Raw genomic sequence first — 11650 nt, 5'->3', positions numbered from 1 at the left:
TGTGCCCCAGGTGTCCCCTGTCCCCAGGGTGTCCCCGGGGTGTCCCCAGGGACGCTCCTGGGACAGCTGCGGTGGCCCCGGGCCCTTCCCGCGGCAGAGCGGGCACGGCCACCCCGGCAGGCGCTGCCCCTGCAGCCCGCGGGCCGCTCGGAGCCCCGGGGGGACAGGGCTGCGGGCACAGCTGGTGGCACAGGCACACGCGTGTGCACACGGGCAGGCACACGTGCAAACCCGCGTGCACACGCATGCACGGCCACGTGCACGCGGCCCGGCCACCTGTGCACACGCAGCAACGCGCAGACTCGCACACGCCTGCACGCACACACATGCACGCACACGCACCCACACGGCTTTACTGCAACTCTATTTATTTCTCAGTGCTAAAAAACCTAGAAATAGCGCCGGCAAAGGCCCCGGCAGCCTGGCCGGGCACAGCTCCCGTCCCCTGCTGCCGACACCACGCGGGTGCCGTGGTGCCGGCTGGTGTGCCGGGGTCAGGGATGCCGTGGCGGTGTCTGGTGTGCTGGGGTTGGACTGCAGTGGCTGTGTCTGGTGTGCCGGGGTCAGGGATGCCGTGGCGGTGCCGGGGTTGTGGCGCCGCGGCAGTCCCTAACGCGGCGGGTCCGCGGGGCCGCCGGGCAGGTCGCAGCGGTAGCGGAAGTTCCAGATGCCGAGCAGGTCACTGAGCAGTGAGAATCTGAAGAACCCCACCTTCCTGAAGCCGTGGCGCTCGTAGACCCGCTGAGCCGCCACCTGCACCATGGACGTGGCCAGCACCACGGCGCCGTAGCCCCGCGCCCGGGCGAAGCGCAGCACCTCCCCGCACAGCGCCTTGGACACGCCGCGGCCCCGGTATTCCTTGCTGACCGACATCCGCAGCAGCTCCAGGGCCGTCCCTCTTTCGGCTGCGATCTGCGGCGGCGCCACGGCCACCATGCCCACCACGGCCCCGCCGGCCTCCGCCACCCAGAAGCAGGAGTCGGGCGCCCGCATGTAGCTGCCCTCGATGTCACCGAGGTCGGTGCTCAGCGCGTTCTTCACATAGAAGACCCAGACGGCGCGCACCAGGGGCCAGGTGGCCGCCATCGCCAGCGCCACGGCCGCCAGCGCCAGCAGCCAGGAGCCGGCAGCCGCCCGCACCGCGGCGAACAGCACCAGCAGCGCCAGCTGCGCCCGCGCCGAGCGCAGCAGGAGCCGGTAGGAGGCCGGCACATGCTCCAGGAGCCCGCGGGCATAGAGGCTCCGTACGGCCTCGTAGTCCTGGTCGCGGTACTGCCGGACACGGAAGGACGCCATGGGCGGCCGGCACCTGCGGTGCGGGGGTGTCAGCACAGGGACCCCACGGACCCCAGACCCCGTCGCCGGGGCGGCACAGCCGGCAAACCGGCAGGAGTCGCTGCCCCAGCACCGTGCGGATGCCCTCGGCTCCCGTTGGCCGGGCACCAGCCTGCACCCCGCTGGCAAAATCACCCTTTTTCTCACCCCAAATCAGCAGCCTGGCCTGGGGCGAGCACCTGGGACCCCCAGCCCCCCACGGGGATCCTGCCCCATCCCCCTCATTCCCCGTGGGGACCCCACAGACCCCCCAGCATCACCCACCTCCCCCCAGTTCCCGCTGGCCCCGTGCTGGGGACAGCCCCACGGGGGTGTCCGTGAAGGTGGGGCTGACACAGGCTGGGGGTCCCGCGCCCCCCGGTGGGACCAGGGACATTCACCCCCCAGCCCCAGGCTGTGGGGAGCGGGTCTGGAGGACACCCTGGAGGGGGGAGCAGGGCCTGGGGGGGCACGGAGGGCAGCCCGGGAGGATCTGGGGGTGCCTGTCCCCCCCCATTCCCCGAGCAGCCCCGGCACTCACCGGCGGCACCGGCTCAGGCGGCAGGAGTGGGCAGCTGCCTGTGTCCCGTCCTTTGCCCCGCGGTGCCGTGACGGGAGTGGGGCAAAGGGACACGGGGCGGGGGGGACGGGCACCGACACCCCCGGGGCTGCTCGGGATCGGCCGTGGGCTTGTGCCCCTGCACAAGGCGGGGCTGAGCCACCCCCGGCACGGGGACCCGGGGGGACATCTCCCCTTGCCCGGGGGAGGGGGCCCCGAGCTGCCGAAAAGCCCACGGGGGGTAAGGGGGAGCGTGGCCTCAGCCCCCCCGCCAACATCCCCCATCTTGGCAGACTCCCCGTGCCCCCCCCACCTGCTGCTCCCGGCTCCGCCGCTCCTCAAACCGGGGACCGCGGCTGTGCCGGTCGTCCGGGTAGAAAAGGGGGGTCCTTTTCCAAACCCTGGGGGTCCGACACCTCCCCCTTGCACGGCGGGGGGCCCTTTGCTTCCCGCAGCCGCGGCGCTGGCTTGTGCCGGCAGAAACATGCCGGTTCCGTCCAGCCCAGCATCCTGCAGCCCTTCGGGGGGGTCTTGCCCGGCTTTTTTTCGGGGGGGACGTGACAGTACCAGGGTCGTACCCCCAGCTCGGCCCTTACCCCGGCTGACGGCGGCTCCGAGGACGCGGCGAGCGCAGGCGCTGCTGGGGAAGTGCTGCCGCCTCCGCCGGGACGCTGCCATCGACCCGGCTCGGGGGCCGTGGGGTCACCTCGGCCTTGGGGGGCAAACGGGGGGGGGACTCACGCGGGAACGGGGGCCACAGGCAGTGGTGGGGATGGGCTGCCCCCGGGACCCCCAGCACTGCCAAATCAGGAAGATGCTTTGGCACCAGAACCCCACAACGGGGGGAACCTCCATGTGGGGCTCCCTCCATCCTACACTCCCCTTTTTGGGGGTGCTCAGCCCCACCGGGGACTTTGCCCGGCCCCGCCGGCCCTGCCGGGCTCCCTGCCAAGCAGCTCCTCTCATGGCCAACTCACCTTTTGTCCCTTGAGCCAAGGTCCAAGGCGGTGGCACAAGGAGCCCTTGGGGACGGGCAGCACCCAAGAGGGGGTGTCATCACCCCGGGGGCCACTGTCCCCTGCCCAGGGACCCCCGGCACACTGCATTGTCCCCGTGGGCTCATGGGGACGCCCTGTGGGTCCAGCTGGGTGCCGCCCCCCCAGCCCCGTCCTGGGTTATTCCCGTGGGCTGTGGCACCGGGGACCCGTCATCGCGCTGGGGTGACCCCCCCAGTGAAGAACGACCCAGCCCAGTGCTGTGGATGAGCCTTTATTCCTCCTCCCGCGTCCAAACCATCTTTGCAAAACAAAGGACCGATTAATGGTGTATGTTATGCCTTAAACATCTGGGTTTTGCTACTTAGGGCAGGAAAAGATAAGTGGCTGTGGAGGCAGACACTCCATCTTTTCTCTTTCAAGGTCTCTGTGAAACGAAGGCACAAATTCTTAAGATAAAGACAAATAACAGTGTTGCTGTCAAGGCCTCGGTCCTAATTGGGATGACCAAGACGGGTCATCTAGCAGACCATCAACCACCAGGAGAAACCGCCAGCCACCAGCCGCCCCTAACGGACAGAACAACTCACGTCTGGTCAGCACTGCGACCACGTCTCTGATTTTTCAACCACCAACTCACTCCTGGAACAACCTTCTCAACCAGCACGAAGAGCGAGCAGAGGGAGATGAGCCGCCCTCCCCTGCCTCGCGTGCAAACGGGCTGAACTATAAAACCTCCTCGCCTGGGACACCCTGGCGTCTGTCTGCTTCGTGCTTGTGTGTGTGCGTTTTCTGTCTCAGCGTGTTTGTCTGCGTGTGTGTCGTGCAGCACTAACGAAGTTTTCGTACCCACCACAAGCTGGAACAATGGCATGGTGAGCTCTCACCTTTCCTCTGATAACCTATCTCTGCTTTTCCTCTGTCTCTCTTTCTAGCTCTATTCTGGGCACATAAGAGAAACATCTTGTGAGTTTCGTTGTTAAGGTCTTGCTAAGTTTTTATGATACAGTTACAAAGCTTTGCCAAGCCACTATTTGCCATAATCCCACCAGCACTGCGGTGACCGTCCCCACCCCGCTCCCCTTCCCCAGGGCTGGGCAGCCCCTTCTCCCTGCAGCTCCCCCCGCCTCCCAGCAGCTTCCAGGGCTGCGGGAGCCGCATGGAGCCGCCGGCCCGGGGAGCCCAGGGTGCCGAGGACACGCGGCAGCACCCGCTGCCCCGCGGAGACCAGAGGAGCCGCCCGGGGCACAGCGAGCGGCACGGGCAGGGGTGGCCGCGGTCGCACGGCCCAGCGATTCAGCCGCTGGTGCCACACAGCCTGCGGTGCCGCCGGCCACCCCGTCCCCTGTCCCCCTGCCCACGGGTCTATGGGTGCAAGGGGCCGACGGGGGACGGCCAGGACCGTCCCGAGCTCCCCGGCACACCGCAGAGCCCCAGGCACCGCGGCGCAGCCCAAGCGGGGCCGCTCACCGGGATGGCGGCCAGGAGCAGCCCCGAGCCCGAGTAGATCTCCAGCAGCGGGCAGGCGCCGGGGGATTTCTCCCTGCGCGCGTTGCTCTTCAGCAGGGCTGCGGACGGGAAGGGACAGCCTGAGCCGCGGCCACTGTCACCGCCGGGGCTCCGGGACGGCCCCGGGCCGGGGGTCCTGCCCCAGGGCGGGGTCCCGGGGACCAGCCCCACCTATGGGCCCCCCGTACGGGGCGGCCGCCACCAGGCAGTCCCGCAGGTCCTCCCGCAGCCCCCACTCCATGGCGTACAGCTCCACCTTCCTGCGGGGACACACGGGCAGACAGGGGACAGACAGACGGCTGCACGGGGCGCTACAGACAGTGGGCATCCCCAGCCAGCCCCGGGACCCAGGGTCGCCCCGGGACCCCCTGTTTAGCCCTGGGGCACCCACACCCAGCCCCGGGACCCCCGGCCAGCCCCGGGACCCCCTGCCCAGCCCCGGGACCCCCTGGCCAGCCCCAGGACCACCCGGCCAGCCCCGGGACCCCCTGCCCAGCCCCAGGACACCCCGTTGTGCCCCAGGACCCCCTGCCCAGCCCCGGGACCCCCGGTCCAGCCCCGGGACCACCCGTTGTGCCCCAGGACCCCCGTCCAGCCCCGGGACCCCCTGCCCAGCCCCAGGACCACCCGTCCAGCCCCAGGACCCCCGGCCAGCACCGGGACCCCCGGTCCAGCCCCAGGACCCCCTGCCCAGCCCCAGGACCCCCGGTCCAGCCCCGGGACCCCCCGTTGTGCCCCGGGACCCCCTGCCCAGCCCCGGGACCACCCGTCCAGCCCCGGGACCCCCTCCATCAACCCTGACACCCCCCAAGCAGACCCCCAAACAGCCACAGGACCCCGTGTCCAGAGCCGGGACCCCCCAACCAGCTCCTGCCTGGGAGCCCCCATCCACTAGACCACTCTCCATCATCTTTGCCAAGTCTTGGGAAATGGGAGAGGTGCCTGAGGACTGGAGGAAAGCAAATGTCACTCCAGTCTTCAAAAAGGGCAAGAAGGAGGACCCGGGCAACTGTAGACCGGTCAGCCTCACCTCCGTCCCTGGGAAAGTGATGGAACACCTTATCCTTGGTGCCATCTCAAGGCATATCAAGGATAAGAGGGTCATCAGGGACAGTCAGCACGGCTTCACCAAGGGGGAGTCGTGCTTGACCGACCTCAGAGCCTCTTATGAGGACATAACGAGGTGGATAGATGACAGCAGAGCGGTGGATGTGGTCTACCTTGACTTCAGTAAAGCATTTGACACCGTCTCCCACAGCATCCTCACAGCTAAACTGAGGAAGTGTGGACTGGACGATCGGGTAGTGAGGTGGACTGCAAACTGGCTGAAGGAGAGAAGCCAGAGAGTCGTGGTCAATGGGGCGGAGTCTGGTTGGAGGCCTGTATCTAGTGGAGTGCCTCAGGAATCAGTACTGGGACCAATACTATTCAATATATTCATTAGTGACTTGGATGAGGGAATAGAGTGACTGTCAGCAGGTTTGCTGGTGACACCAAGCTGGGAGGAGCGGCTGACACTGGGAGGCTGTGCTGCCATCCAGAGCCCTGGGCAGGCTGGAGAGCTGGGCGGGGAGAAATTAATGAAATAGAACAAGGGCAAGTGCAGAGTCTTGGACCGGATGAGCTTTCGAGGTCCCTTCCAGTCCCTGACATTCTGTGATGCTGTGATTCTGTGCTCCAGCCCCGGGACCCCCCGTTGTGCCCCGGGACCCCCGCCCCGTCCCGGGCTCCCTGGCCGGCCCGCCCCGGGCCCCTCACCGGTAGAAGGCCTCCTCGCCCAGCGGGTTCCAGTTGGCCGTGTAACAGTCCATGGCGCCGGCACCGGGCGCACCGGGCGCTGCCGGCAGCACAGCCGCTGCCTGCGGCCCTGCCCGCGCTTCCGCCCGGCCCGCCCCGCCGCGACGCCGCCCCGGCCGCCGCCATCCCGAGTGAGGGCACGCGGAGAAGGGGAAAGGGAACCGCCGCCATCTTCAGTGAGGGCACGGCTGCTCGGCGCCGCCGCCATACTTGGTGAGGGCACGGCCGCCCGCCCGCCTCTAGGCCCCGTGGTGCCTCGTCCCCGCGTGTCCCCCGTGCCCGGGGGCCCTGCCGCCACCCCTGGATGAACCCCCAGCACCCGGGTGTCCCTGGACCCCCCTGTCCCCGGCACGGGGGCCCTCCCGTCCTGGGCACCCAGGATGGCGCTGCCCCCAAAGTGTCCCTGTGCCCCAGGTGTCCCCTGTCCCCAGGGTGTCCCCGGGGTGTCCCCAGGGACGCTCCTGGGACAGCTGCGGTGGCCCCGGGCCCTTCCCGCGGCAGAGCGGGCACGGCCACCCCGGCAGGCGCTGCCCCTGCAGCCCGCGGGCCGCTCGGAGCCCCGGGGGGACAGGGCCGCGGGCACAGCTGGTGGCACAGGCACACGCGTGTGCACACGGGCAGGCACACGTGCAAACCCGCGTGCACACGCATGCACGGCCACGTGCACGCGGCCCGGCCACCTGTGCACACGCAGCAACGCGCAGACTCGCACACGCCTGCACGCACACACGTGCACGCACACGCACGCACACGGCTTTCCTGCAACTCTATTTATTTCTCAGTGCTAAAAAACCTAGAAATAGCGCCGGCAAAGGCCCCGGCAGCCTGGCCGGGCACAGCTCCCGTCCCCTGCTGCCGACACCACGCGGGTGCCGTGGTGCCGGCTGGTGTGCCGGGGTCAGGGATGCCGTGGCGGTGTCTGGTGTGCTGGGGTTGGACTGCAGTGGCTGTGTCTGGTGTGCCGGGGTCAGGGACGCCGTGGCGGTGCCGGGGTTGTGGCGCCGCGGCAGTCCCTAACGCGGCGGGTCCGCGGGGCCGCCGGGCAGGTCGCAGCGGTAGCGGAAGATCTGGATGCAGAGCAGGTCACCAAGCGGCGAGAGGCCAGTGACCGCCACCTTCCTGAAGCCGTGGCGCTCGTAGAGGCGTTGTGCCGCCACCTGCACCATGGACGTGGCCAGCACCACGGCGCCGTAGCCCCGCGCCCGGGCGAAGCGCAGCACCTCCCCGCACAGCGCCTTGGACACGCCGCGGCCCCGGTATTCCTTGCTGACCGACATCCGCAGCAGCTCCAGGGCCGTCCCTCTTTCAGCCGGGTTCTGTGGCGGCGCCACGGCCACCATGCCCACCACGGCCCCGCCGGCCTCCGCCACCCAGAAGCAGGAGTCGGGCGCCCGCATGTAGCTGCCCTCGATGTCAGCGAGGTCGGTGCTCAGCGCGTTCTGCACATAAGTGACGCAGACAGAGCGCACCAGGGGCCAGGTGGCCGCCATCGCCAGCGCCACGGCCGCCAGCGCCAGCAGCCAGGAGCCGGCAGCCGCCCGCACCGCGGCGAACAGCACCAGCAGCGCCAGCTGCGCCCGCGCCGAGCGCAGCAGGAACCGGTAGACAGCCGGCACATGCTCCAGGAGCCCGCGGGCGAAGAGGCTCCGTACGGCCTCGTAGTCCTGGTCGCGGTACTGCCGGACACGGAAGGACGCCATGGGCGGCCGGCACCTGCGGCGCGGGGGTGTCAGCACAGGGACCCCACGGACCCCCCAGCATCACCCACCTCCCCCCAGTTCCCGCTGGCCCCGTGCTGGGGACAGCCCCACGGGGGTGTCCGTGAAGGTGGGGCTGACACAGGCTGGGGGTCCCGCGCCCCCCGGTGGGACCAGGGACATTCACCCCCCAGCCCCAGGCTGCGGGGAGCGGGTCCGGAGGACACCCTGGAGGGGGGAGCAGGGCCTGGGGGGGCACGGAGGGCAGCCCGGGAGGATCTGGGGGTGCCTGTCCCCCCCCATTCCCCGAGCAGCCCCGGCACTCACCGGCAGCACCGGCTCAGGCGGCAGGAGTGGGCAGCTGCCTGTGTCCCGTCCTTTGCCCCGCGGTGCCGTGACGGGAGTGGGGCAAAGGGACACGGGGCGGGGGGGACGGGCACCGACACCCCCGGGGCTGCTCGGGATCGGCCGTGGGCTTGTTCCCCTGCACAAGGCGGGACTGAGCCACCCCCGGCACGGGGACCCGGGGGGACATCTCCCCTTGCCCGGGGGAGGGGGCCCCGAGCTGCCGAAAAGCCCACGGGGGGTAAGGGGGAGCGTGGCCTCAGCCCGCCCGCCAACATCCCCCATCTTGGCAGACTCCCCGTGCCCCCCCCACCTGCTGCTCCCGGCTCCGCCGCTCCTCAAACCGGGGACCGCGGCTGTGCCGGTCGTCCGGGTAGAAAAGGGGGGTCCCTTGCCAAACCCTGGGGGTCCGACACCTCCCCCTTGCACGGCGGGGGGCCCTTTGCTTCCCGCAGCCGCGGCCCTGGCTTGTGCCGGCAGAAACATGCCGGTTCCGTCCAGCCCAGCATCCTGCAGCCCTTCGGGGGGGTCTTGCCCGGCTTTTTTTCGGGGGGGACGTGACAGTACCAGGGTCGTACCCCCAGCTCGGCCCTTACCCCGGCTGACGGCGGCTCCGAGGACGCGGCGAGCGCAGGCGCTGCTGGGGAAGTGCTGCCGCCTCCGCCGAGACGCTGCCATCGACCCGGCTCGGGGGCCGTGGGGTCACCTCGGCCTTGGGGGGCAAACGGGGGGGGGACTCACGCGGGAACGGGGGCCACAGGCAGTGGTGGGGATGGGCTGCCCCCGGGACCCCCAGCACTGCCAAATCAGGAAGATGCTTTGGCACCAGAACCCCACAACGGGGGGAACCTCCATGTGGGGCTCCCTCCATCCTACACTCCCCTTTTTGGGGGACTTGGCCCCACCAAGCAGCTTGTCTCGCGGCCAACTCACCTTTTGTCCCTTGAGCCAAGGTCCAAGGCGGTAGCACAAGGAGCCCTTGGGGACGGGCAGCACCCAAGAGGGGGTGTCATCACCCCGGGGGCCACTGTCCCCTGCCCAGGGACCCCCGGCACACTGCATTGTCCCCGTGGGCTCATGGGGACGCCCTGTGGGTCCAGCTGGGTGCCGCCCCCCCAGCCCCGTCCTGGGTTATTCCCGTGGGCTGTGGCACCGGGGACCCGTCATCGCACTGGGGTGACCCCCCCAGTGAAGAACGACCCAGCCCAGTGCTGCAGATGAGCCTTTATTCCTCCTCCCGCACAGGGGCGGCACCCGACCTGCAGGCACCGCAGTGACCAGGGACACGGACCGGGGGGACAGAGCTGGGGGTGTCCCTGGCAGTGCCGGGGCAGGCAGAGCACAGCCCCCCAGGCAGGGTTTGGTGGGGAGTACCTTGGCACCCTGCCCGCTGCCAGGGTGGGGGCGGCCCCCCGCCACTCTTTGCGCCCCACAGACCCCAAACTGTGCCAGGCATGAGGATCCCTACCCCTGTGCCACCGTCACCGCAGTCCCTGAGAAGCACGGACCCGGGGCCAGCGCCCACGGCAGCACTGTGTGCAGCGGGCAGGGTCACGAGCAGCCCCCCCGGCACAGCCAGCGCCGGGGCTCTGCTCAACGCTCCCCCCTGCCCCTTGGGGTGCCGGTGCCGCGGTGCCAACCCGCGGCTCAGGGCAGCTCGTAGCGGTAGACGGTGATGGTGCAGTTGGCCAGGCGGCCGTACAGCGTGGGCAGGACGTAGCGGCGGTGCCGGCGGAAGCCCAGGCGCTCGTACAGGGCCTGCGCCCGGTGCTGCAGCATCAGCGTGTTGAGCACCACGGCCCGGCAGCCCTGCTGCCGCGCGAAGGCCAGCGCAGTGCGGCCCAGCGCCGCGGCGATGCCCAGGCCCCGGTAGTCCTTCCGCACCGACATCCTCTTCAGCACCAGCTCGCCGTCGGTGTCGCCCGGCCGCACGCCCACCGTGCCCACCACCCGCTCATCCGCCTCCGCCACCCAGAACCGCGCCCCGGCGCTCTCGGCGTAGGCGGTGCCGATGTCGCGCAGGTCGCCGGTGAGGCAGCGGTCGATGTAGGCGCTCCAGGCACAGCCCAGCAGGTGCCGGGCCAGCGCCAGCAGCAGCGTGAGCGCCAGCAGCGGCAGCAGCAGCGAGCGGGCGCTGGCCAGGAGCGCGGCCGCGGTGCCGCCCAGCGCCAGCAGCGCCCAGGGCTGCCGCAGCACGTGCAGGCACAGCGCCGGCGCGTACTCGCTCATGCCGGTGGCGAAGATCTCGCGCACGGCCTCGCCGTCCTCCTCGCGGTACGGCCGGATCCGGTACTCCACCATGCTGCGTGCTGCGGTGGGGGGGTCGGTCATGCCGGGTACCCCCTGGCCCTGGGGCAGGCTCGGGGGTCCCACAGACACTCCCACCAGCCAGGCAGCGGCTGCCCCCAGCCCCACATACCCCCCGACTCCCACTTGCGCCTCATGGGCCTGTCCTGGCCCCCTCCATCCTGCACAGACACCCCCATCCCACCCCCTTGCACCCCAGGGTCAGTATTTCCCTCCTCCATCCCCCCCCCATCCCATCCCCCAACCCCCCATGGGCCTGTCCCGTCCCCCCCGTCCCCCTATCGCAGCCCCCCATCCCATCCGCCGACCCCCATGGGCCTGTCCTGTGCCCCCCCACCCCCCCCAGGCCCCCTATCGCAGCCCCCCATCCCATCCCCCGACCCCCATGGGCCTGTCCTGTGCCCCCCCGCCCCCCCCAGGCCCCCTATCGCAGCCCCCCATCCCATCCCCCGACCCCCATGGGCCTGTCCTGTCCCCCCCAGACCGCCCCATCACACCCCAGGGGTCTGTCCTTCCCCCCTCCACCCCCCGGGAACCCTTCCCCATCACCCCCGTGAGTGGCCCCACGCCCCTCCCCAAGTGCTCACCCTCCTCTGGCCCCACAGGGACCCTTCCAGCACCCCCAGGGTTCCGGTACCCTCCACCCACCCAGGGCCCCTCTAGTGACCCCACGGTCCCAACACCCCACGGCCTCCCCTACCCTGGACCCTCCCCCCCCCAAACCCCCCCCGGTCCCAGCACCCTCCGCCCCCTCCCCAGCCTGGGCCCCCCAAGGCCCCGCATGTCCCAGCCCCGCACGCACCGCCGCGCCGGCCCCGCCCCGCCCAGCGCGCCCTCCGCCCGCAGCCGCGCCGCCGCCAGCGCCCGCCTGATGCTGCCAAGGCTCGCAGCCCATTGGCCGCCGCGCCTCCCGGGGGCACGCCCCTCCTGCCACCACGAGCCAATAGGCACCCAGCGAGGGGCAGCGGGGGCGGAGCCGCGAGGGGTGACGTGGGCGGGAAGGAGAGCTGGTCGCGTGCGCCGAACGTGGGCGGGGCAGGGCAAGGGGTGGGACCTCCGACTGCGGCGGCGCCATTGGCCTTCAGGGCAAGGGCGGGGCCTGGCGGGGGCGGGGCCTGGCGGGGGCG

At 70.5% G+C, this 11650-nt stretch overlaps 4 protein-coding genes across 9 annotated transcripts; all 4 read right to left on the bottom strand.

The window, feature by feature from the left end:
- Nucleotides 1–361: 361 nt before the first annotated feature.
- On the bottom strand, nucleotides 362–2474 carry LOC135988472 (N-acetyltransferase 8-like). 2 transcript variants are annotated; one of them, XM_065634465.1, is made up of 2 exons: nucleotides 2187–2474; nucleotides 362–1309 (listed from the first exon to the last, which is right to left on the bottom strand). In XM_065634465.1, the coding sequence occupies exons 1-2, from the start codon at nucleotides 2357–2359 to the stop codon at nucleotides 610–612; spliced, it is 873 nt and encodes a 290-aa protein (XP_065490537.1). In that variant the 5' UTR covers nucleotides 2360–2474; the 3' UTR covers nucleotides 362–609. The 2 variants fall into 2 exon arrangements, with proteins under 2 accessions (XP_065490537.1, XP_065490536.1); XM_065634464.1 differs by lacking the exon at nucleotides 2187–2474 and adding an exon at nucleotides 1856–2168.
- Nucleotides 2475–3134: 660 nt separating this feature from the next.
- Nucleotides 3135–6259, bottom strand: LOC135988353 (vacuolar protein sorting-associated protein 16 homolog). Of its 3 annotated transcripts, XM_065634266.1 has the most exons (4): nucleotides 6136–6169; nucleotides 5252–5326; nucleotides 4549–4637; nucleotides 3135–4436 (listed from the first exon to the last, which is right to left on the bottom strand). In XM_065634266.1, exons 2-4 carry the CDS (start codon nucleotides 5263–5265, stop codon nucleotides 4234–4236), a joined length of 306 nt encoding a protein of 101 aa, XP_065490338.1. In that variant the 5' UTR covers nucleotides 5266–5326; nucleotides 6136–6169; the 3' UTR covers nucleotides 3135–4233. The 3 variants fall into 3 exon arrangements, with proteins under 3 accessions (XP_065490338.1, XP_065490337.1, XP_065490336.1); XM_065634265.1 differs by lacking the exon at nucleotides 5252–5326 and having other exon boundaries at nucleotides 6136–6259; XM_065634264.1 differs by lacking the exons at nucleotides 5252–5326; nucleotides 6136–6169 and having other exon boundaries at nucleotides 4549–4783.
- A 679-nt stretch (nucleotides 6260–6938) lies between these two features.
- On the bottom strand, nucleotides 6939–8852 carry LOC135988419 (N-acetyltransferase 8-like). 3 transcript variants are annotated; one of them, XM_065634375.1, is made up of 2 exons: nucleotides 8813–8852; nucleotides 6939–7887 (listed from the first exon to the last, which is right to left on the bottom strand). In XM_065634375.1, the coding sequence occupies exon 2, from the start codon at nucleotides 7872–7874 to the stop codon at nucleotides 7188–7190; it is 687 nt and encodes a 228-aa protein (XP_065490447.1). In that variant the 5' UTR covers nucleotides 7875–7887; nucleotides 8813–8852; the 3' UTR covers nucleotides 6939–7187. The 3 variants fall into 3 exon arrangements, with proteins under 3 accessions (XP_065490447.1, XP_065490446.1, XP_065490445.1); XM_065634374.1 differs by having other exon boundaries at nucleotides 8530–8829; XM_065634373.1 differs by lacking the exon at nucleotides 8813–8852 and adding an exon at nucleotides 8199–8615.
- Nucleotides 8853–9434: 582 nt separating this feature from the next.
- Nucleotides 9435–10635, bottom strand: LOC135988390 (probable N-acetyltransferase camello). The gene has a single exon (XM_065634325.1). The coding sequence runs from the start codon at nucleotides 10545–10547 to the stop codon at nucleotides 9864–9866; it is 684 nt and encodes a 227-aa protein (XP_065490397.1). The 5' UTR covers nucleotides 10548–10635; the 3' UTR covers nucleotides 9435–9863.
- Nucleotides 10636–11650: the final 1015 nt, after the last annotated feature.

This window comes from Caloenas nicobarica, chromosome 4 (assembly GCF_036013445.1).
Source record: "Caloenas nicobarica isolate bCalNic1 chromosome 4, bCalNic1.hap1, whole genome shotgun sequence".
Lineage (NCBI taxonomy): Eukaryota > Metazoa > Chordata > Aves > Columbiformes > Columbidae > Caloenas > Caloenas nicobarica.
This window is presented reverse-complemented; position numbering and strand designations above follow the sequence as displayed.

What these genes read in the sequence shown, in the direction of transcription:
- LOC135988472 (XM_065634464.1), bottom strand. Translation starts at nt 2,151, where the DNA reads ATGTTGGCGGGGGGGCTGAGGCCACGCTCCCCCTTACCCCCCGTGGGC. An exon ending in CGCCTGAGCCGGTGCCGCCG is followed by an intron (nt 1,310 to 1,855) that starts GTGAGTGCCGGG and finishes CCCGCACCGCAG; the next exon opens with GTGCCGGCCGCCCATGGCGT.
- LOC135988353 (XM_065634264.1), bottom strand. Translation starts at nt 4,705, where the DNA reads ATGCCCACTGTCTGTAGCGCCCCGTGCAGCCGTCTGTCTGTCCCCTGT. An exon ending in CCCGTACGGGGGGCCCATAG is followed by an intron (nt 4,437 to 4,548) that starts GTGGGGCTGGTC and finishes TCCCGTCCGCAG; the next exon opens with CCCTGCTGAAGAGCAACGCG.
- LOC135988419 (XM_065634373.1), bottom strand. Translation starts at nt 8,494, where the DNA reads ATGTTGGCGGGCGGGCTGAGGCCACGCTCCCCCTTACCCCCCGTGGGC. An exon ending in CGCCTGAGCCGGTGCTGCCG is followed by an intron (nt 7,888 to 8,198) that starts GTGAGTGCCGGG and finishes CCCGCGCCGCAG; the next exon opens with GTGCCGGCCGCCCATGGCGT.
- LOC135988390 (XM_065634325.1), bottom strand. Translation starts at nt 10,547, where the DNA reads ATGACCGACCCCCCCACCGCAGCACGCAGCATGGTGGAGTACCGGATC.